The sequence below is a fragment of the Aethalodelphis obliquidens genome, unplaced genomic scaffold, assembly GCF_003676395.1.
Source record: "Aethalodelphis obliquidens isolate GAN/ISIS:26980383/991018 unplaced genomic scaffold, ASM367639v1 scaffold6, whole genome shotgun sequence".
NCBI lineage: Eukaryota > Metazoa > Chordata > Mammalia > Artiodactyla > Delphinidae > Aethalodelphis > Aethalodelphis obliquidens.
Genome location: NW_020837950.1, coordinates 39288863 through 39313147, shown reverse-complemented (window position 1 = coordinate 39313147; position 24285 = coordinate 39288863). Strand labels below are relative to the sequence as shown.

At 45.1% G+C, this 24285-nt stretch overlaps 1 protein-coding gene across 3 annotated transcripts in view; it reads right to left on the bottom strand.

Annotated features, from left to right (window-relative positions):
* STK32B (serine/threonine kinase 32B) overlaps window positions 1-24285 on the bottom strand; it is a 348577-nt gene that overhangs the window by 249144 nt on the left and 75148 nt on the right. For 2 of the 3 annotated variants that reach the window (XM_027103382.1, XM_027103383.1), the window contains exon 2: window positions 4811-4866. In XM_027103382.1, coding sequence (XP_026959183.1) covers window positions 4811-4866 — 56 coding nt within the window. Of the gene's footprint in view, window positions 1-4810; window positions 4867-24285 lie in introns of those variants that run through there. The other variant, XM_027103384.1, reaches the window with a different exon arrangement.

The window sequence follows — 24285 nt, the reverse complement described above, 5'->3', positions numbered from 1 at the left end:
CACTGTACGTGCCCCATCCTCATGCCACTTCTGCATCCCTGCCAAAGCCAGTTGACACATGCAGTGTGCCTCTTGAACACCTGGCTCAGGTGTCCAGGGGGGATTGTGTTTTGGGACCCCATGAGTCTGAAACAATCAGAGAGACTATTCTTGGCAGGCTACCACACTCCAGTTACTACACAGACAGCTGACTGTGATGCACCCCCAGTCTTCCTGTGAAAAAGCCCTATTTACCTGTCTTGAAGCTTCAGCCTGATGGGCAGGCTTCCAGTTTTCCATACGTCTAGAGGCTATGGAAGGTCTAGGGGATATCACCTTTGTGCTCTCCCTTGACCTCACTACAGCTCACTGGTACCTCCCAGAAATGAAATCAAACACTCACCTGGAGCCCCGATTTTTGCAACTTCACTAATGGGACACCTGTAGATCACCTGGTGCGGAGGCCAGCAAGGTTTACAATTGCATTTTCACAGTACTGTGTATACTTGCATACCTTAAAAGCTGCCGCTTAGTTTCTAATCAGCCTGAAATTAAGGGCTAACTGAGATCCCACCCTCTGGAACACTCACAAGTCTTCAACAACTGGGAATTACCAAGAATAAATCAGGGTGCTACGACAATCACAATGGTTCAAAATATAACCAAGAGCTAGGGCAAGGTTAAACAAGAAGGTTCATCTCCTTCACAAGGCCACTACTTCAAGACTGGGAAAGACAGCTGTTTTGTCTAATACATAGAAACACACAGAGAGTCAAGCAAAATGAGGAGAGAAAGGAATTTGTTCCAAACACAAGGAAAAGATAAAACCACAGGTTTAAAAAAAAAAAAAAAAAACCTTAATGAAATGGAGATAAGTAATTTAGCTGAAACAGAGTTCAAAATGTTAGTCATAAAGATGCTCACTGAACTTGGGAGAAGACTAGATGAACACAGAGAGAACTTAAACAGAGATAGAAAATATAAGTAAGTACTAAATAAAAGTCACAAAGATGAAATATACAATAACTGAACTGAAAAATACACTAGAGGGGTTCAATAGCAGACTACAAGAAGCAGAGGAAGAATCAGTGGTCTGGAATAGAGGTCACTGGAACTCATTCAAATAGAGCAGCAAAAAGAAAAAAAAAATTCAAAAAGTGGAGATAGCTTAAGGGACCTATGAGACAACATCAAGCAGAATGACATTTGCATTATATGGGTCCAGAGGGAGAAGAGAGAGAAATAGGCAGACAACTTATTTAAGGGAATAATGGCTGAAAACTTCCCTAATCTGGAAAAGGAAACAGACATCCAGATTCAGGAAGCCCAGAGAGTTCCAAACAAAATGAACCCAAATAGACCCACACCGAGACACATTACAGTTAAAATGTCAAAAGCTGAAGCTAAATCATAAAGGCAGCAAGAGAAAAACTTGTTACAAACAAGGGAACCCCCATAATACTATCAGCAGATTTTTTTTGCAGAAACTTTGAAGGCCAGCACTTTCAAAGGGCTGAAAGGAAAAAACTTCCAACCAAGAATAATCTACACAGCAAGGTTACTATCTAGAATTGAAGGAGAGATAAAGAGCTTTCCAGACAAACAAAAGCTAAAGGAGTTCATCACCACTAACCCAGACCTGCAATAAATGTTAAAGGGACTTCTTTAAGCTAAAAAGAAAGGGCACTAATTAGTAACAAGAAAACATATGAAAGTAAAAATCTCACTGGTAAAGGTAAATATATAGTAAAGGTAGTGTATTGATCACTTCCAAAGCTATTATGAAGTTTAAAAAATAAAAGTAATAAAAATAATAATTTAGTTAAATGATACATGAAATTTAAAAAATGTAAAATGTGAAATCAAAAACATAAAATGTGAAGGGGAGTTCAAAATGTAGAGTTCTAGAATGCATTCAAACTTAACTATCAGTTTTAAATAGATGATTTTATATATACACTTACATATATATTTATGTGTCTGTGTATATACATATAAGCTGTTACATGTGAGCCACATGGTAACCACAAAGCAAAAGCCTATAGTAGATACACAAAAGATAGTGATAAAGGAATCTAAGCATAACCCTATAGAATGTCATCAAGCCAAAAGGGAAGAATGCAAGAGAAGAAGAAAGAAACATAGAGGAACTACAAAACAGCCAGAAAACAATTATCAAAATGGCAATAAGTACATAGTTATCACTACTTACTATAAATGTAAATGGACTAAATTCTCCAAACAAAACACATAGAATGGCTGAACAGATAAACACCAAGACCCATATATATGCTGCCCACCACAGACTCATTTCAGATGTAAGGACACACACAAACTGAAAGTGAAAGGATGGAAAAAAATGTGTCATGCAAATAGAAACCAAAAGAGAGCTTGGGTAGATATACTTATATCAGATAAAATAGACTTTAAAACAAAGACTAATAAAAGGCAAAGATGAGCATTACATAATGATAAAGTCATCTCCAGCAAGAAGATATAACATTTGTAAATATTTATGCACCCAACATAAGAGCACCGAAATATATAAAATAAATATTAACAGACCTAAAAGGAGAAATTGACAGCAATACAATAATGGTAGGGAACTTATAACACTTATAACAATGGAAAATTATCCAGACAGAAAATCAACATGGAAACATCAGCCTTAAACCACACTTTAAACAAGATGGACTTAATACATACATATTGAACATTCCATCCAAAGGCAGCAGAATACATGTTCTTCTCAAGTGGACGTGTAACATCATCCAAGATAGATCATATGTTAGGCTACAAAGTAGTCTCAATAAATATAAGAAGATCAAAATCATGTCAAGTATCTTTTCTGACTACAATGGTATGAAACTAGAAATCATTTACAAGAAGAAAACTGGAAAAACACGAATACGTGGAGACAAACAACATGCCACTGAACAACCAATGGGTCAAAGGAGAAATCAAAGGAGAAATTTTAAAAAATACCTTGAGACAAATGAAAATGGAAACACAACATACCAAAATCTGTGGAATGCAGCAAAAGCAGCTCAAAAAGGGAAGTTTATAGTGATAGAGGCCTACCTCAAGAAACAAGAAAAACCTCAAATAAACAACCTAACGATAAAGCTAAAGTAACTAGGAAAAGAAGAATAAAGGAAGCCCAAAGTTACCAGAAGGAAGGAAACAATAAAAGTCAGAATAGAAATTAATGAAATAGAGACTGAAAAGATCAATGAAACTAAGAGCTGGTTCTTTGAAAAGATAAACAAAATTGACAAGTCTTTAGCTATACTCACTATGAAAAAAAGAGAGAGGGCTCAAATACATAAAATCAGAAATGAAAGTGATAAAATTACAACTAATACCAAAGAAATACAAAGGATCGTAAGACACTACTATGAACCATTATATGCCAACAAATTGGACAACCTAGAAGAAATGTTTAAATTCCTAGAAACATGCAGTCTTCCAAGACTGAATAATGAAGAAAGAGAAAATTATGAATAAACATAATTACTAGTAAGGAGATTAAAAACTCTCAACAAACAAAATCCAGGGTCAGACAGCTTCACTGGTGAATTCTACCAAACACCCAAATGTTTAATACCTATATTTCTCAAACTCTTCCTGTGGAGGAGGGAACACTTCCAAACTAATTTTACAAGGTCAGCATTACCCTGATACCAAAACCAAACAAGGGCACCACAAAAAAAGGAAATTACAGGCCAATGTACCTGATGAACATAGAAGCAAAAATCCTCAACAAAATATTAGCAAACTGAATTCAACAATACATTAAAAGGATCATCTACACTATTCAAAGGGACATTTATTCCATGGCTGCAAGGACGATTCAACCTCCACAAATCAATCAACATGATGTACCACATAAACAAAATGAAGGATAAAAATCACACGATCATCTCAATAGATGCAGAAAAGGCTTTTGACAAAATTCAACATCCACTTATGATAAAAACTCTCAACAAAATGAGTACAGAAGAAACCTCAACATAATAAAAGGCCATATATGACAAGCCCACAACTAGCATCATACTCAACAGTGTAAAGCTGAATGCTTTTCCCTTTAGTTCAGGAACAAGACAAGAAGGCCCATTCTCACCACTTTTGTTCAACATGTGTAAATCTTGAGGACCGTATGCCAAGTGAAATGAGCCAGTTACAGAAAGATAAATACTGCATGATTCCATGTACAGGAGGTATCTAAAATATTCAAATTCATAGAACCAAAGGCCGGTTGCCAGGGCTTGAGGGGATGGGGACACAGGGAATTACTAACTAATGGGCATAAAGCTTCAGCCAAGCAAGATGAGTCAGCTCTAGAGATCTGCTCTACAGTGTTCTCTGTATAGGCAACAACGATACATAGATTGTACACTTAGAAATTTAAGCTGGCAGATCTCATGTTAAATCTTCTTTCCACAGTAATTTTTTAAAGTACCTCCATCGCAGGAAAGAGCTACTGCTGGCCATCACATAAATTTGTGGGTTTTTTCCACTTTCCTTATTTACATCCTCAAGGACGAAATAGCATTAGCAATCTTGAAATAATTACCATAGTAATTCACCTAAAGCAGGACTGCTGTAATTTAATTTTCGGAATGAAATGACAGCATATCCAAAGGAAACTATTCAGACTTCCTTTCACATTTCAAATTTAGCAAATTCAAATCTTTCTGTCCAACAGGAAATTCCCAGTGCCCAGCAATCAACAAAGAAACAAACACACAAACAGGCACATAGGCATAAGCCCAGTGGTCGGAACTTTCCTATTTTACTGATGAAATTTGTTAAAATCCATCATTCTTACCTTCCCAAAACTCCCTTTACCAATGGCCCGTAGGATCTGAAAATGGTCAAAGTTGACTGTAAAAGAAAAAAGAGAAAAACAGGAATAAGTCAGATTTGGCAAACCTTGTTTTGGTTCTTAAATGTCCTTCCCTGCACACCTACCCATGTATTTCAAACGGCTCCTGGTTTACTGCATCATGTTTGTCATGGCAGCACTCCACCACTGAATGGATACTTCTCGGCATATTCCATTTCCCCTCCCAGCACATATATTTGGCAGTTAACACCTCACCATATACCTAGACACCCACAACCATATACACCTATGTGGTATATAGGAGGAGAGACATCATTTGGGCCAGAGGGAAGGCAGGACAGAGAAAAACCTGGATGCTTGGATTATCAAATTCTTGTACCTGCTAATCCCTTTGCCAGGATGACCCTTCCCTACTCCTAGCTCCTGTCTTGTCCATCAAGCACTCTTACCTTACATACTCAGACATCAGCTCACCTGCCTCAGTATCCAAGGAGTTAATCCCACCTCCATTATGGAACCTCTGGACCCCCAAGTTTCATGGCCACATCATGGTCCTTCCCTGCTTGGGTGTCTGTCTAAGCACTGATATCACGAGCCAAGAGGATGAGGAGGATGATCCCACACCTTCCTCCTGGTATTGCCCTGTCTCATGCCTCCCTTTCATCACGTTTCTTGATGGCGCTCCCCATTCCTGCTATCTCTACTGCCTTGCTCCAGTATGGCTTATACCCCATCCCCATAGCCCAACAGGCCAACAACGTATGGCTATGCCACTCGAGCCAATGACAACTTACTGTGCCCCTTCTACTTGGCCACTCTCTCAAAACACCTGCATAGCTTCAATGGAAGCGCACCCTCTTGATTTTCCATTTCATGCATCAACCCTTTTGCACACACATCTTTGTCCTCCTGGCCATTAATTACTGGACTCCATCAAGCCTCCATCCTACAACCTTCCTCTCCTCACTGCCTCCAAAGGTTTCAGTCACCACCTAATGGCCCATGACTTTCCAGGCTGTGGGTACCGATTGATCCTACCACACAGAAGCTCCTGAAGGCTTTGGAGCCATCTTGAACTCAATGGGTCCAAAATGGAACTTAGGAGAGGGTGTGGAGAAAAGGGAATTCTCCTCCACCATTGATGGGAATGTAAATTGATGCAGCCACTATGGAGAACAGTATGGAGGGTCCCTAAAAGACTAAAAATAGAACTACCATATGATCCACCAATCCCACTCCTGGGCATATATCCAGAAAACATGAAAACTCTAATTCAAAAAGACACATGCACCCCAATGTTCACAGCAGCACTATTCACAATAGCCAAGACATGGAAGCAACCTAAATGTCCATCGACAGATGAATGGATAAAGGAGAAGTGTTACATATATACAATGGCATACTACTCAGCCATAAAAAAGAATGAAATAATGCCATTTGCAGCAACATGGATAAACCTAGAGATTATCATACCAAGTGAAGTAAGTCAGACAAAGAAAGACAACTATCATATGATATCACTTATATGTGGAATCTAACAAAATGATACAAATGAACTTATTTACAAAACAGAAACAGACTCACAGACATAGAAAAGAAACTTATGGTTATGAAAGGGGAAAGGGGAAGGCAGGAAGGATAAATTAGGAGTTTGGGATTAACAGATACACACTACTATATATAAAACAGATAATCAACAAGGACCTACTGTATAGCACAGGGAACTATATTCAATATCTTGTAATAACCTATAATGGAAAAGAACATATATATATGTATATATATATGTATATACACACACACACACACACACACACATATATATATATATATATATATATACACACACACACACACATAGGTATATATACACACACATATATACAGGCTGGTGGTTGCCAAAGGGGAGGCAGGGGGGAGAGGGATGGTTTGGGAGTTTGGGATGAGCAGACGCAAACTAGTATATATAGGATGGATAAACAACAAGGTCCTACTGTATAGCCCAGGGAATTATATTCAACATCCTGTGATAAACCGTAATGGAAAAGAGTATGAAAAAGAATATATATATAACTGAATATACAACTGAATCACTTTGCTGTACACCTGAAACTAACACAACATTGTAGATCAACTGTACATCAATTAAAAAAGAAAAGAAAAGAAACACGGCCTAGGATGAGTGGTTCAACATTCATTCGACCTCACAAGCTCAAAGCCCGGAACTCATCGTGGACTCCTCTCCCAACCCCACAGCTAATCCTTCACTAGGTTAGGTCCATTTCACCTCTTCACTGTCTCTCCCATCCATCCACCCTGTGGCCACCCTCTGGTCTAACCCACATCGTCTCTCACTTGGACAACCACAGTGGTCTTCCAACCACCTCTTTCAGGAGGGGGCTCTTCTTGCTTGTCCTCTGCTTACACCCCTCCAATGGCCCTTCCATTGCTTTCAGGGAAAAGAGGAAATTCCTCCCCATGGCCATGAGGCTACACCATTGTGCCCCTGCTACTTCTCCTGTTTCACCTCCTACCATGCTCCAGACACCCACTGAGCTTCAGACTTGCAAGCTTTCTTTCTGTGCTTTGAGCAGCCATTCCCCACACCTTTAATGCTCTTTTCTTGGCCCCACACTTGTTAACTCTGCTTCCTCTTCATTATTCTGCAAGCAGAGAAGGCTGCTCTGACCCTTCAGCCTAAGTCTGCTCCCCCTATTATATACTCTCACAGCACCCTGGGACTTTGCTCCAAAAGACATTATTCTGTGTTATTTTACATGCATTTGATTAAGATCATTGATCCTCCACTAGACTCTAAGCTCCCTGAGGTCAAAGGCCATGTTTGTTTCTCTACTGTATCCCTACAGCTAGTACGGCGTTGGTACACAGTCGTATATGACAAATATTCATCAACTAAAGGAATGATTGAAAGCAGATCCCCATATTCATGGTGCCAGACACACTTCCTGGTACATAATGGGTATTCGGTAAATATTTCTGAATTAGATTGAATTATGGCCAGTTTCTAGTAACTAGGAAAGACATGCTATTTACAAAAGATGAAGTGAACTGATTAGTTTACTACATTATGGGGGCAAGGATAGGGGGAGGTGAATGAATACAATCAGTTCCTTGTGCATTCCACTCACCACCATGGAGGATAATTATGTTGAACTGTGTCCCTGCCAAACCAACGTCAGAATCCCGTGTGCCATCTAACACCTAACGTGCTTAGAATAGAGAGACAGGGTTAACGGTTAACTTAGCAAAACCTTGACCTAGATTGGTTTCCTTTGCACATAACTTGCCAGGAAAAGAAACTGGGAAGAGAGAAAGCAGTGGGCTGGGACTGCACTTGTGATGTGACCAGCAATGAGCTAGGAAATGCACGTATCCTATCCCAAGCCCCCAAGGTCCCGGGAGGCAGGCACCACTGTTGGCATTTGACACCTGCCCTCCCCACCAACTAGCAAGAAACATCCCCACTTCCCTGAAGGCTCCATGCTCCCTGTGCTGTTATTTCACCTGCTTGGAAAGTCATTCCTCCGACACCCTTTATTTCAGGGAAAACTCCTACCTGCCCTTTGACACACGGCTCACATGTTCTTTTCACTCACGAAGCTTTCCCCCACTTTCAACAAATCACTTTCTCCTTAGTGCAATAGCAGGACCTTCTGCAGACATCGGTGCAGGGATCAGGAGACCCCAGCCTGGAGTCAAACTGCTTAGGTCCATAACCCAGCTCTGCCACAGTAACGTTGGATGAGTCACTGAGCCTCTATGTGTGTCACGTACCCCGTCTGTAAAATGGGAGCAATGGTGCCTACCTTCCAGAAGAGCATAGAATGGTGCCTGGCACACAACACGTTTTCAAAAAGCATTAGCTATTTGTGTTGGGGATGGGGAGCTATCCTCCCCCTTCTCTGGGTTCTAGGAGGGATACTTCAGTGAACATCTGTGGCCTCTTGCCCCATCAAATGTTGTGGGAGTTGTCCAAGTGGTGAGCTGGAAAAGGAACTGCACTGGTGTATTTCTGCTTGTCCTGCTCTCTCTCTGGAATCTGTCTGTCTTCAGGGAGCAAGCTTTTCCTCTGCTCCCTCTTGCCAGAAGCTTTTCAGGGCCAGGCACTGTGTGGAGAGGTCTACGGGGTCCAGAGTCGTTGCTGAACGGGTGGGTGAGCCTGGCTAATTCTGGGCTTCAGAATCACGGGGCCCATTGCTGCTGCCCTCCTGGGTCCCACTCCTCAACCCCACCTAGATCCCTCCTAGGGGTAAGGCTTGGTTCTCCACTGGCCTCCGCTTTTGTCTTGTCTCATAACTGGAAGGGGTTTTAATTAATGAGCAACTTGGCAAGTGCCTAAAGCTATTACTGTTTTAATAATTAGCATTATAACATTGTAAATAATCTCACTCATCCACATCCTCTACAGAAATGTGTGTTCATGGGGGTGGGTGTCTAACACAACATACGAGGCAAATAGGTACTTATTTAACGTTTATTTGCTTACTCGACTAGATTGGATTTAAGTGACTGAGTGTATGGCCTGGGTTTTTCATTTATTCCGCGTCCCCCTGACCTGGTGTACTGAGACTTACATAATAGTGCCTCCATGAATACACTGTGAATAAGGGAAGGGTTTACACTAGATTGATAAGCAGATTGAAATGACTTCAGTTAATGAGAGTCCCGGGCCAAAGACGGCTCCTAGAAATCGCACTGTCACCTAGGGCTGTTGGCCCAGAGCAAGAGGAGTTGGCTGGGGGGTGTAGGAGGCGTGGTTAGTGGGTTTCTTAGGGTGACCATCGGGTCATGGTTTGCCCGGGACCTTCCTGGTCTTAGCATTAAAGGTCCTGCAATCCTGGAACCCCAGAGTCCTGAGAAAACTGGGACAACTGGTCACCTGTAGGTTTCTAGACCATCAGCTGTCCCACCTGGAGTCACAAGCACTGACAGAGCTGGCCGGGGGACGGGAAGGTGAATTCTTGAAAAGCAGTGTTTGTTCAGACCACCAGGCACTAGGGTTGCCAAGGGTGACACTGTGATAAGTACACTGTTAAAGTAGAAACAGGCAGCACATTGCCAGCCAGAAGCGAAGCCAAGGGGGTGCCAGTGACCTCACCCAAAGGCTCCACAACAGTGACGCCCGCCTGGAGGGCAGGCCAGGCCCAACTCGCCCTTCATCCTTGATCAGGAAACCTCAGATCCGTCAGGGAGCAGTGTGGCCGGCCCCAGACAATGAGTCACAATTGACCAAATCCAGTGAGTTCATCAGGATCCCCTGGAGGCTTGCTGAGACAGATCGTGGGTCCCCTCCTGAGTTTCTGAGGAGGGGCCAGAGAACTTGCATTTCCCAGGTTGCAAGTTTCCAGGTGATACTGATTATCCACTGGACAATTCTGTTCTCCACTGTCACAGACAGTCATGCAGTTGGCAGTGACCTCATGACATAGGTCTAGTCAATGAGATCTAAGCAGGAGATTAATGGGGGTATTTCTGGGAAAGCATATTTTCCTGATGAAAAGGGACAGTTACAGCTGGACTGGCTCTTGAACCCTCCCACCTCTTCCTGCCATAAATGAGGATGTGATGTCTGGAGCTGCAGCAGCCATTTTGTGACTATGAAACAACAAACACAAGCAAAAGGCCAAGATTTATGGGCACAGAAGCCACTACCTGTTGTTGAGCCTCTGAAGCTATGCCAGCAACCACCTACCTCTGGACTTCTTATTATACTAGAAAAAAGAACAAAGCAGTCTTACTTGTTTAAGTCACTGTGGGTCAGATTTGCTACTACAAGAAGCCAGAAGCATTCCTCTCTGATACACAAAGACAGTCACATAGTAAGAGCTTGGTAAATGCTAACTATTTTATTGTTGAATTTCCAGCCTCATCGTGATTTTACTGAAAGGCAGAAGAACAACGTTGTTTGGGGTGTAAACACAGGGGCCACACTGCTTGGATTTGAATTCTGGCTCTACCACGCACCGGCTGGGTGACTTTAGGGAAGTCACTTAACCTCTCTGTGCCTCAGTCTCTTCACTTATAAAATGGGTAAACTAAAATACCCATCTATGGTTGTCATGAATATTAAGTGAATCAATATAGGTAAAGTATTTAGAATAATCCTGAGTCTGAAGTAATGCCTACCAATATTAGGTATGATTATCATTATTATTCTGTCTGAGTAGCTTTTCCCCACTTTTCACCTCTATGACACAACACTAATCTGATTAAATCATGACTAAACATTGCTTGGGTGATAAAGTGAGAACTGTATTAGTGCCTATTAACTACTGATGGTAATTATCACACTAGGTAAATCTGGTTGTTCTACCTTGTGAGCTACTGGGCTCTTTTCTCATTTCCAACAGGCCAATTATTTCTAAGGAATTTCATAGCACTCTTTCAACATGCAATATTCAGGAAGCAGCTTATTCAGAGAGCCAAGTGTGAATTTTCAAGATGCCTAGTTACTCTTTAAACAATCTGTAATAGAAAGTAAACCCCAATTAATATCCTATAAAAATACAACAAGCAAAGACAGCAAGCAAATGTCCCCTTTTCCATTTCCCTAAAAAGCTGAAACCTGGAGTTCATGCCTTGTACCACTGCACTTGGGCTGGTCGTGCGTGTATAGGAAATTTCACCTCAAAATACTGATTTTTGCCATCATTTCAAAAACTGGAAGATCTGCCATAACTGGCCCTATGACGCCCCCTGACAACAGGACAATAGTCTTCTCTGAGTCACCACTACCCATGCCTGCCCAGTTCATGCATCTCTGTTTCCTGCCCGATCCCATAAGTATTTGAGGTTTTGGTCATTGGACTGCAGTGGGAAAAGACCTATCATATGGGGAGGTGGTAAGGGGCAGAGGTGGAAGGGAGAGCTTGGTGTTCTGCACAGGTAGCTTTAAACCTAACCCCACCATTTTGTCCTTGTGAACCTGAGGAAATAAATTAACTTCCCCAGCCTCAATTTTCCCATCAGCAAAATGGGAGTAGTGATGCCTACCTCCCCAAGTCGGGGCGAGGGCCACAGGCTATGACAGAGCAGAAGGTTGATTCTGCAAACAGAAGCCACCCTGAAAAGTATCAACTCAAATCCCTGCTGCAGCTGTGGACCCTCAGCCTGGTCACTTAGCATCTCACAATCTGTTTGCTCATCTCTCAAATGGGGTCACACTCATCCGGTGGAATTTTTCTCGGGATAAGACGATTCCATAATCAGCACATAATGCTGGTGATTATTTGGTTTTGGTTTTGTCTCTCATTAGCATAGAGATAATGCATGTACCCAGGTGACTCACTGAGAATGGGGCTGAGCCCTGTTCATCCTTGACTCCCAGATACGTGACAGGTAGCACAGAGGAAGTACTCAGTTGAGATAACCAAACACAGGCATGAATACATGAGCTGTGCAGTGAGGCAGGAGATCAGGAAGGGGCTCTCCAGGGACTGGGCTCTCCAGGGACTGGGACAGGGAAAGACAGTGGTGTCTTTATAGGACACAACTGACCTCCATACAGAAAGGAGGGACGACCCAGGTGCATCAGGCATCACCGTGAAATGCTCCTATCAGTCACTTATTCAACAAGTATTTATTGGTTGAAAAAATAAAGGTCTACTGAGTGGATACATATACTTGTTGAAGTGACAACAAGTGTGTGCTGTGTGCCAGGCCCTGTTCTAGGTACTGGGACCCAGCAGCGAACAGAACACAAAATGTCTCTCCATCCATGGAGCTGACCTTCTGGTGCAAGGAGGCAACTAATCCATCAGTGTATAACTCATTGGTATGAAGTGGTAAATTCTACGAAGAAAACAATAAATCCACGTGTATTCGTTTCCTAGTGCTGCTCTAGCAAATTCAGGCACAAACACATGGGCGTAAATAATACAAATATATTATCTTATGGCCCTGGACATCAGAAGTCTGACACAGTTCTCACCGGACTAAAATCAAGGTGTCAGCAGGCTGTGTTCCCCCTGGAGGCTCTAGGGAATGATCCATTTTGTGGCCTTTTCCAGGTGTCCAGGTTCTCGAGGTCACCTGCATTGCTTGGCCGATGGCCCCATATCACTCCAACCTCTGCTTCCAATGTCACGTCTCCTTCTCTGACCCTCTTTTCTCCCTCTTTCCCTTATAAGGATCCTTGCGATTACATCGTGCCCACAGGATAATCCAGGATAACCTCCCCATCTCAAGATCTTAACTTCAGTCACATCTGCAAAGTCCCTTTTGCCGTGTCATGCAGTGTATACGCAGTTCTAGGATTGAGATGTGGCCATCTCTGGGGGGCCATTATTCTGCCGACCCCACCAGGGACAGGCATAAACAGCGACTATGTTGGGAGTAGAATAGGGTGGTCAGGGCAGGCCTTTCTAAGGAGAGGACAATTGGGCAGATCCTTGAAAAACGCCATGCAAATATCTGGGGGATGGTAACGGCAGGCAGAGGGGAACATGCCTGATGGTCTGCAGGAAGAGCAGGCAGGCAAGGATAGCTGGAGTGCAACTCGAGAGGGTGAGAAAGTAGGAGAGATGAGGTCAGAAGGGTGGTCAGGAGCTGGCCATACAGGGCTGGGGTAAGGGCTTTAGGAGATTTTTCTAAACATGGTGGGAAAGTACTAGAGGGTCCTGACGAGGGAAAATAAAACTATGGTTTGGTGTTGTTGGTTTAAGTTATTTGGAAATAAGCAAATTTAGCTGTAATCTCAGGGAAACCGAACTGCCACATGATGGTAATTAAGGACGTGGAATCCCAGCAATGATGTTACAGTCTGCTAAATAAATTTATCTGAAAAGATAAAGTGGGCATGGAGGACTTCTAGGGCCGTAAAAATACTCTGCATGATACCATAATGATGGGTCCATGTCATGATACATTTGTCCAAACCCACAGAATGCACAACACCAAGAGTGAACCCTAGTGTAGACGATGGACTTTGGGTGATAATGATGTGTCAGTTTCATCGGTTCATTGACTGTAACAGAGGTACCACTGTGGTAGGGGAGGTGATAATGGGGGAGGCTGTGCATGGGTGGTGGCCAGAGTATACGGGAAGTCTCTGTGCCTTCCCCTCAATTTTGCTATGAACCTTGAAGTGTTCTAAAAAAGTCATTAAAAAAAGAAAAAAAGATGGAGTGGTGATCAGCCAGGAGCCCAGGAAAGGGAGAAGCAAAGCAAGAACGTAGCTGTCTTGGTTCAGCCTGTGCCTATGTGGAAGCGGGGACGAGACGTTCTCATTACTAGATCTAGGTCCATCCTCACATCTTCCGTGTCTACGGTGTGCTGATCCCGATGAGAGAAGGGGGCTTCGAAAGTGACAGGGCTCTGCTCACAAAGAGCTGGCAGCCTAGCAGGGGACACACTGGGCCCCGCAGGGTGCTGATTGCCGTAGCGACTAGGACCAAGGTCATAGAGAGGGATCTACTCCATCCTTCGGGGACAGTCAGGGAAAGTTTTGAAAGCACAAGACCCTGAGTGTGGGTTTGAGGAATAATAAGAGTTCTCCAGGGGGTGAGGAGAAGAAGTAATGATTCCAAGGAAAGCTACAAGGAAAACAAGCACCCAGTGGCACGAAACAGCAGGATGAGTTCCTGGAACAGCAGGACAGGGGTATGAGAGGAAAGGAGTGAGTAGGGTGGGGTTGGGGGGGTGGTTAACCCATCAGAAAGATCACTAGACATTTCTTCAGGGCAAGGACACATCCAGCCTCTGCAAGAGCTTTTTGGGAAAAGTACTGCCCAAGAGGATCCTCTCTTCTTATTTACCAAGCCACCAAGTCCCCGGGAATCAGCCTCGCAGGGACTCGGGGTTTCAGTAAGGAGTTATCTTGGACAGCAGATGGGACCATTGCAATTCTTAGAAAGGGACCAATTCACCTATTGGCCCCAGGGTCTGAGTGTGTTCTCACGTCCAAGAAGAAGAGTCCTCTCTTCCCTCCTTTGCCCACCATCCCAAGAGCCTACAACTCAAGTACTATTCAGATTCATTCGTCAGTAGTGTCCGGTTGCACGGGTAATACAACCACACTCTTCACCATGACCTGGAAGGACCTGTCCTCCCCTCCCTCCCAGCCTCCCCATGCACGCTCCTTTCCCTTGGCATCCATCAGCCTCCAGGGCCTCCCAGCTGTTGCCCAAATGCCCAGGCACTCTCCTGCTGTTCCCCCGCCTGGAATGCTTGGCTCCTGGTTTACCCCTGTGCCAGCTTCTTCCCATTCTTGGGTCTCTCTTCCCTGCATAAGTGAGAGGTCTTCCCTGATTGCCCTGCTTGGGTGACCTCCCCCTCAGTCCTCCCTACCTCATCACCATCTTATTTCCATCCTAGTCATTCTCACAAACTGAAATATCTGTTGCTCTCTTGTCAACCTGCTTGTTGTCTCCACCCCCATATTGAATGCCGACTCCCTGAAGGCTGGGATGTTTGCCTGTTTTGTTCACTGCTGTATCCCTGGAGCCTAGAACAGTGCCTGGCGTATAGTAAGTGCTCAATAAATACCTACATACATCATACATCATACCTGGCCATGAAAGGGAGAAGTCCAAGAGAGTGCTGAGCACATTAAGGATGGCAGCCTCACTTCTGACTGGGGTTAGAGGTAGCTTCAAGGAGGAGGGGGCCCTCCATGTCTCAGCATCTCACCCTAGTCATCTGTGAAATGGGCACAATGATGCCAACCTCATGGGGTTGTCAGGATGATGAATGGGATAAGGCAGTAAAGGTTTCAGGACACAAGAAGACATCTGTCAGTTCCTCTCAAATTCATGCTCACATTTATATAATCATAATTGAGGTTGTTTCCCAAAACTGGCAAAATCATTCTTAAGAATAAGTGAGAATAGAGTAAAATGTTCTACCAAATAAGTTTTGAAGAGAAAAGTCTTATCCTACCAGATATAAGAGTAATATTTCATTTACTCATTCAACGGTCACTGCATGTGATAAGATGCCTGTGGTGAACCAAAAAGACATAATCCCGAGTGAAGTGTGATTCTTCTGGGAAACTGAGTTACAAAAATGTCCACCAGAGATTCAGGATGGAGCAGAGGAAGGAACACAGCTTTGCAGGTTGACAGGCTCAGGCTGAACTCCAGCAGAGAAGAGAAGAGCGATTTGGTAAGTAGGGCTGGGAAAACTGGTTAGTTCTTGGGACAAAAACCAAAACAAATCAGTATCTCTCTCTGTTCACTAGACTCCAAAATCAATTTGAGTGGATCAGAGTTCAGTGTAACAACATCAAAACCACAAAGCTCAGTGCCTTCCAAGAAGCATTCAACAAATACCAGTCTCTTCCTTCCCCATGACTGATGGAGACAACCATCTTCTAGGTGTGTAACCTCCTCCCTCACCAGGTAGCCTACTTACTCAGAGGCCACAGACTCATAGGCTACGCGGGACTAGAACTGACACCTTCCCACCCAGGAAGAGTGGCTGCACAGGGGAGCCACGTGTATATATTCCCTCCCCATGCTGAAGGCTATGAGTCCATCCGCAAGTCTATGCTAGTAGCACTCAGGGCTCTGGAGGGAGCCATCTTTGCACAGCCTCCCTCGCTCATCCACGGTTCCTCTGCCCTAAGGTGTAGATTTCATCCATGGTCACATCAGGGGCTGATATTCAGCTGGAGACTCTGATCCAGCTCCTTGGCCAGCATCCATTCTGGCTGGTCGGGGCCAGAGCTGGACCAGTTATTCCGTCCAGACTTCTTACGTACAGAGTAGAAAAACAGTGTTTGCTAAACTGAGCTGCTTCTTTTAGCCTCATTAAAAACTGTTTTGTTTTCTAGTTGATGAATGTGTTTCATAAAGACCAAAAGCCTTTTTTTTTCTCACTCTATACCCTTATCAGCAAAAACACTAAATCTATAAGCATTTAGGAAATCATATGCCCAATTCATATAGGAAAATATTATATGGCAATAATCTCGGGACAGAAGCTAATTTGGATGCTCTTTGACAGGTGGAATCTATGATAATGAAAGTATCAAACACATGCGAGAGAGAGAGACTAACAATTCCTCAAAGCAAAGACCCTCTCAGATACATCTGCTTCCTCTGTGCCCAGTATATTCATTTCCTGGGGCTGCCGTAACCAAGAACCACAAACTGGGTGGCTTAAAACCACAGAAATATATCCTCTCACAGTTCTGGAAGCCAGAAGTCTGAACTCAAGGCGCCAGCAGGGCCAGGCTCCCTCCAGACAGTCTAGGGAAGCATCTTTCCCTGCCTATTCCAGCTTCTGGGGCTGCCGCCAGCCATCCTTACTGCTCCTCGGCTGTGGCCGCATCACTGCAATCCCTGCCTCTATCATCACGTGGCCGTCTCCCCTCTGTGTCTGTCTCTGCGTCTCTTCTCTTCTAATAAGGACACCAGTCATTAGATTAGGGCCCTAATCCAGAATGACCTCATCTTAACTAATTACATCTGCAAAGCCCCTCCTTCCAAGTAAGGTCACATTCTGAGGTTCCAGGTGGACCTGAATTTGGGGGGACACTATTCAACCCAGAACACCCAGAATGACACCTGGCCCAGAGGAGAGGCTGAATAAAGGATGACCAAGCAGATGCACGAATGACCAAATGATCCACATTCGTGGCTGTATGCACCTGTGTGTATACTTACAGCTGTCTAGTTGTAGAAACAAAAAGATACTTTAGAAACAAAATGGCATCACTTGGTTCCTCATTCTGGTAGAGTGGAACCAGCTCTGGGAGAGGCAGGCTTTCGTTATTTCCAGCTGTGCAACCTTGGACAAAATGTGCTGTCCCGGCCAGCTCTCAACACAATGATTGAAAGAGAAACTCTGTGTGACTTAGAGCATGACCGTTTTTCCTAGAAACCAAGCTACCAATTTCCTGATTTTTGACAAAAGTACAAAAACAATTCAACGGAAGAAGGCCAGCCTTTCAATAAATGGTGCTGGAACAACTGAACATCCATGGACATCCCTCGACCTAAGTCAAGGCCAGAGTCTGTGGCGGGGGGCAGGGTCAGATCACCGATCAATTTGCTGGGACAGGAACAGGAGACAGCCCTGCTGTGAGGTCCGAGGAAGAGCTTGGGCAGCCTGGAGGCAGATCTGTAGACACTGTGAAGTTGGTGTAAGGGGCTGCCATTTTCACTGTGAGAGAGAAATCAGACTCCTTGATGAAGGCAAATGGGGAGCGTGGAAGCAGAGGTTCAGGGAAGGTAAGAAAGAAAGCCAGGGATGGGTGCCCTGGATGGCCCCAAGCCCAAACATGCCCACGTGACCCAACAGCTTCAGAAAAGCCACCCTGGGTTAGGGGGTAGGATGGCCAACTCGGTGTCCTTTCCCCCAGTATCTGCCCTGGTCCCAGGCCTGCCCACTACTCTTTCCCACCATCAAGTGCTGCTACGGCAGCCCCCCAGTGACATTTGCCTTCAGCTAAGGTCCTCCAGCCTGAACTCTGGATTCTCACATTTGACCATGAGCGCCTAGGGGCAGAGGCCTGCCCCAGGAATCTCCATGTCCCTGGAGGGGACCTGTATTGGTTTTCTATGCTGTGTAACAAATATCACACATTTAGCAGCTTAAAATAACACCCACTGATTAGCCCACAGCTCTGTAGTTCAGAAATCTGAGTGGAAGCAAGTGGGTTCTCTGCTTAGGGTCTCACAAAGCCAAAATCAAGGTGTTGGCCGGGCTGCTCTTACTGGAAATTCTGGGGAAGAATCAGCTTCCTACCTTATCGAGGTTGTTGGCAGGATTTAGTTCCTTGTGGTTGTAGGATGGTGGTGCCTGTCTCTTTCCTGGCTGTGAAGGGGGAGTTTTCTAAGTATCTGGAAGCTCCTAATAGTACAGCAAATGCTTCTCATGCTTCCAATCTCTCTCCTACTGTCCTTTCTGTAACTACTCTGATAAATCTCTCTGTTCTTAGAGGGCTCCTGTGATTAGATATGATCCACCTAGATAATCTCCTTTTTGCAATATAATGTGACATAATCACAGGAGTGGAGTGGGAGACCGGATGCTCATGGGGGCCATCTTAAAATTCTGCCACCTACAGGGCCAAATAAATGATGAATTTATTGTTATGAACTGCTAGAGATTAGGGATGGCCCCTAAAACACACACACATGCACACAGGCAGGCACACACACGGGCACACATGCACAACGTAATTCCCTTACTAGCCTAACGCAAACCAGAATAATAAGATAAGCCTCATTGAAATGCTTTATATCCATGGCCTGTGGTGTCCCTTTGGGGTTAGAAGATCTGTTTATTTTGTATTTCCTTCCTGATCTTCACGGAAATATGATTCTATTTCAGGCCCTGGGGCAGAAACAAACCAAACTTGGTCCCAGCCATATCCAGCGTGTGCCCGTCAAGAGGGTAAGCAGCACCTACAAAGGCTAGAATGGAGGAAAGCTCCGGAGGCTTTGGGTGGACGCAGAGGGGGGACTGGCCACCCCCTCTGACGGTTTCAGGAGGCTCCAGAGCCCACTTTTAAGTAGAGTTGGGATTATATAGCTCTTGACAATCATAGTGAAATCCTTTGCTGCTTAGACATCTGATGAACTCAAAGATTTCAGGACTTTTTCTCTGTGAGAGAGCCAGATTCTATCATTCAAAGAAGGCTGTGATTTCTAAGTGGATGGGCTACGTAGCAGCTCCCCTGGCCCACAAACTGGAGGGATGATGACATTTTGGCAGAAGCAGGGCATGAGGGAACACCTCCTTGAGGAGAAAAAGTGGGGGTTTACCTCACCTCTCTCCTCCCCATTCCTGTGAAAATTAAATGAGATCACACGTGGAAAGGTTTACACCAGAGCCCAACACATACCAGGTGATCAATAAATGTGTGTGGTGGGGAGGAGTGATGGGGATGATGACAATGGTGACATGATTGATGATGATGGTTACGGGCTGAACTGTGTCCCCCAGAATTCACATGCTAAAGTCCCCAGAACCTTAGATGGGACTTATTTGGAGAAATGGAGTTTAAAGAGGTGATTAAGGTAAAATGAGGTCACTAGAGTGGGCCTTAATCCAATATGACTGGTGTCCTTATAAGAAGAAGAAATTAGGACACAGACATGCACAGAAGGATGACCATGTGAGGACACAGGGAGTGGGCGGCCGTCTACAAGCCAAGGAGAGAGGCCTCAGAAGGAACCAATCCTGCTGAATCCTTGATCTCAGACTTTTAGCCTCCAGGACTGTGAGGAAATAAATTACCATTGTTTAAGCCCCTCAGTCTATGGTACTTTGTTATGGTGGCCCAGGCAGACTCAGACAATAATGATGATGCTATTGATGTTATTGGAAAAGCACAGGACTAGGGGACATGAGGGACCCTGGGTTATAGAGGGAAAACTCTGTATTCAATCATCACCCATGCCCACCACAGTGTGGATCCAGGGAAGAGAGGTCAGGAGACATGTAGAATCCAGACAAGGGGGTCAGAGAGTCTGAACCAGAGCCAGGACAGGAGGAGAGAAAAGGACACAAATCAGCAAGAACGCTGAAAGTGGCCACAGAGGAAGCGAGGAGTGGACTCTGAAGATTCGGGATCCCCAGCACAGGTGACTGATTAGATATGGAGGGTGAAGGCCCCAGCAGAGGCAAAGACCAAAGGAGAAACAAGGACAATTTGTAGGGAAAGATGGAGAGTTTGGCTCAGGGCCTGTGAGCTTGAGGGGCCCGTGGTGAAAAAGAGACAGCAGGAGGACCCAGAGAGTTGTAAGGAGGGGGTGCTGGCTCTGGACTCAGCAGCCGGCGTGGGAGGGGTGGATGAACTGGTCCAGGTGGGGCACACCAGTCAAGAATAGGGGCTGAGGACAGAAGCCTGGGGACACCTGCAGCTAAAGGCAGGCAACACGGGACACAGGAGGGGACACTGCTTGGAGACAGGGGAGAGAACCCGAGAATATCACGAAACTGGTCTCAGTCAGCTCGGGCTGGTGTAACCAATACCATAGACTGAGGGGCTGAAACAAACAGGCATTTATGTTTCACGGTCTGGAGGCTGGACGTCCAAGAACAAGGTGTCAGCAGATTCAGTTCTGGTAACGCCCCTCTTCCTGGTTCAGAGACAGCTGCCTTCTTGCTGTGTCCTCACATGATGGAGAGGGAGAGCTCTCTTCTCTCTTCTCTCTTCTTTTTCTTACAAGGACACTAATCCCATCATGGGGCCCCACCCTTGTGACCTCATCTAAACCTAAGTATCTCCCAAAGGCCCACCTCCAGATACCATCACCCTGGGGTGTGAATTCAGGGGGACATAAACATTCAGTCCATAAGAGAACCCAAGGAGGAGAGTCCACAGAGGGGTCCACTGGGTCAAATGTCACAGGTATGGGTGTGGTCAGTATCCCCAGTGGAGCCAGGGCCTGCACACAGTAGGCCCTCAAAGCATTGGCAGATGGACAACTGAATGAATGAATGAGTGAATGGGTGGACACAGTGAACACTCAGCCATTCTTCCCCATTCTGTGGACGTTTATCCCTTCTCCACTGGCCCAGGAGACCTGCATGGACAGGCCTGGGCTATGTTTTTCCTAGCCTTCCTGGCCTCTCAATGTGGCTGGCTGCCAAGTGGTGGCCAGGAGAAGTTTCCTGAACAGACGTCTGTCCCTCCCCCTTATCAGGGACAGCAGTCTTCTCAGCTCTCACAGCGAGACCCAACAGAGACTTGGCTGCAGGCCCAACTCCAGACCCAGCCTCTCCACCCAGCACTGTGTGACCTGAGGCTGTCTTAACCTTTCTGGGGCTTTGCTTCTATATCTGCAAAATGGGAACAGGAATTTCACTACCTTTGAAAGTCACTGTGAAAATTAGAGATGATTTACAGAAAACATCCAGCATTCTACCTGATAGATCTGACCTGCTTTGTTCTTAGTGTTACCGCCATCTAAGCCATTACTACTGGCAGCTGTTGATATTGTTGTTATTGTAATGACATCACTACATACACAGAACCTGAAGCTGGCTCTTCCCCTTACAAGCTGTGGGACCTGCTTCCTCCTCTGTAATAGGAAAGTAATAATAACAGCTACATAATAGGATTGCTGTAGGATCAAATTATTTAATATTTGTAAAGTGCTCAGAACAAAGCACGGCACCAGGCAGGTTCCCGATCACTGTCACTAAGTCATTTAGTTGTTTTTACACTAACAGACAGATCTCAAAAATTCTCATGATTTCACACATGATCTGCAAACATTACGATCATTCATTCAAAAAGTGTCTATTTGTGAGTCCTGGATCTCTATGTGTAGGGATTAAAAACTGACTGGATATTGAAATAAATGTGGAGGAAAAAGAAATCATTAAAACTTTAAGGACATAATAGAGGCTATGCAAACAAAAGCAACTTCTGTAGCTCAAGTCACCCCGTTAGTCTCAGAACATACAAACATGCTATTTGAAATTTGTGAGTTCATATGTGAACTCACATTTATAAGCTGAGTGCACTCTTTCAGAACTGAGACTGTCCTTATCTAATTTATTTTGAAAATGGAACATTTGGTAACAGAGTCATACAGTCATAACACAAATTGCTCAGTCACTGAGCATATGCTTGGGTTTTGTCAGATTCTTGGAAGGAGATAAAACCTTGGGAACAGAAGTCTGAAAAAATTGACAATATTTGAGAGAAAAAGAAAAGGAAATGAAAGCTTTCTGGAAATCTCATGCTTCCAACAGTCCAGCCCAGCTCCAAAGCGCTCCTTGTCAGATATTTGCTAAGAAAAAGGCCAAACCATTTCCTTTTCTGTCCATTTAGAAATGGAAACTGTTCCAGCCTGGTATGAAATCTTCCTAACGCCCCAGTGGTTACACGTGCTCCTGTTCCTTCCGTGAGCTTTCCCAGCTAACAGAATATCAAACTTCCCATTTCTAACGTTGACAAAACTTCGCACACAGGACAAGGCACAGAAAGAATTTACTAAACTGTGGGAATGACACCAAACTCAGAGCCTGCCTGAGGGGCAGAAGCTCGCCACCATCAGGACTGCCCACAGCATGCAATCCTGCAAGAAGGGGGAAACTGGTTCTGGGGGCAAAATTATCTTAGTCTTTTAAGTGCAAAGCACAGGCACACAGAGACGGTGTGCACAGGTATACAGTATACCTGAGCTATCAAAATCCCATGACAGGTGGGGAGTGGGGGAGATGCTCAGGAAAACAATGTCTCAAAAGGCTCCTGGGACGGGCGTGGGAAGGTGATGATGCAAGAGAGGTTGAGAAGCTCTGGCCTGCAGTGACCAGCCAAGCATGGGGAACGTGCCATTTGGCCAGGTGTTTGTAACAGTCATCCTAGTTATTCGTGCACGAGTACTCGGCACAGGGAACAGCACATGCAAAGGTCCTGGGGCAGGAACAAGTTTGGTGTTTCTGAGCACCTGACAAAAGGCCATGTGTCTGAAGTGGTGAGTTATGGGAAGGGCAGGTAGGAGTGAGCTGAAGTCAGAGAGGTAGGTGGGCCCCTCAGGCCACTGTTTACAGAGCTTGGAGTGAATTTAAATGCAGGGGGTACTGTGGAGGAGTCCCAAGCAGGGACAGTATATGACCTGACTTAGATTTTCAGATGATCCCTTTTGCTGCCTGTCACAAGTGATGGGTTGGGAGCAAACTCAGAAAGGAGGTGTGGGTTAAGAGGCTGCTGTAGCCACATCGATTGCCTGATGTTTCAGACGATTCGGGGCCAGGCCTAGCTCTCAGTCTTCACAGTGAGGAGCTCACACCCGCTCTCTCCGCTCTCCATACGAGGAAGCTGAGACCCAGACAAGCCAGGAACCTTGCCATTGGGTCAGAGGCGCGGAGGGGCAGGCCGAGGATTTGAACACTGGCCATTCCAGCTCTAGAGCCTGAGCCTGAAACCACTGGGTCCACAGCACTGTGCAGGAGGATGTGCACTGGTGCAGGCGGCCATGGCAGCATGAAGATGAAGAGATCAGAGGCCAGTGGGAGTCACAGAGACGGAAGAATGAAAGTCAAAGACGCAGCAAGCACTGGCCACACCAGGATACCCCCATCACATGTCCCCTTCGCCCAGAAGCAGGCGGAAGCCCCCCCCCCCCGTCTCTGGGGGTCTCAGGCAGGCAGCAACATGCAGACACCAGAGTAAGTAAGACAGCCCTCTCTGCTTTACTGAGAAAAGAAAGAGACTCTGGGAGGAAGTTGAGCTTCCAGCTCTAAAGGTCTCTTCTCTTCCTCCTGCAATGTGCTGGCCGGTCACGCGTGTAGACAGGACAGGACCAGCTGTCGAACTTGCAGGGCTCAGTGTAAAGTGAAAACGCACGATCCCTTATTCAAATATTATTAAACATTTCAAGATGGTGATAGAGCATCAAACCAAATGTGGGGCCTCTCGCAGGGTACAGCCCTAGGCGACTGCCCAGGTCCCATGCAGGGAGCTGGCCTTGCTTGCAGGTAATGTAGGAGAATACAGTGTGGGGTGTGTGTGTGTGTGTGTGTGTGTG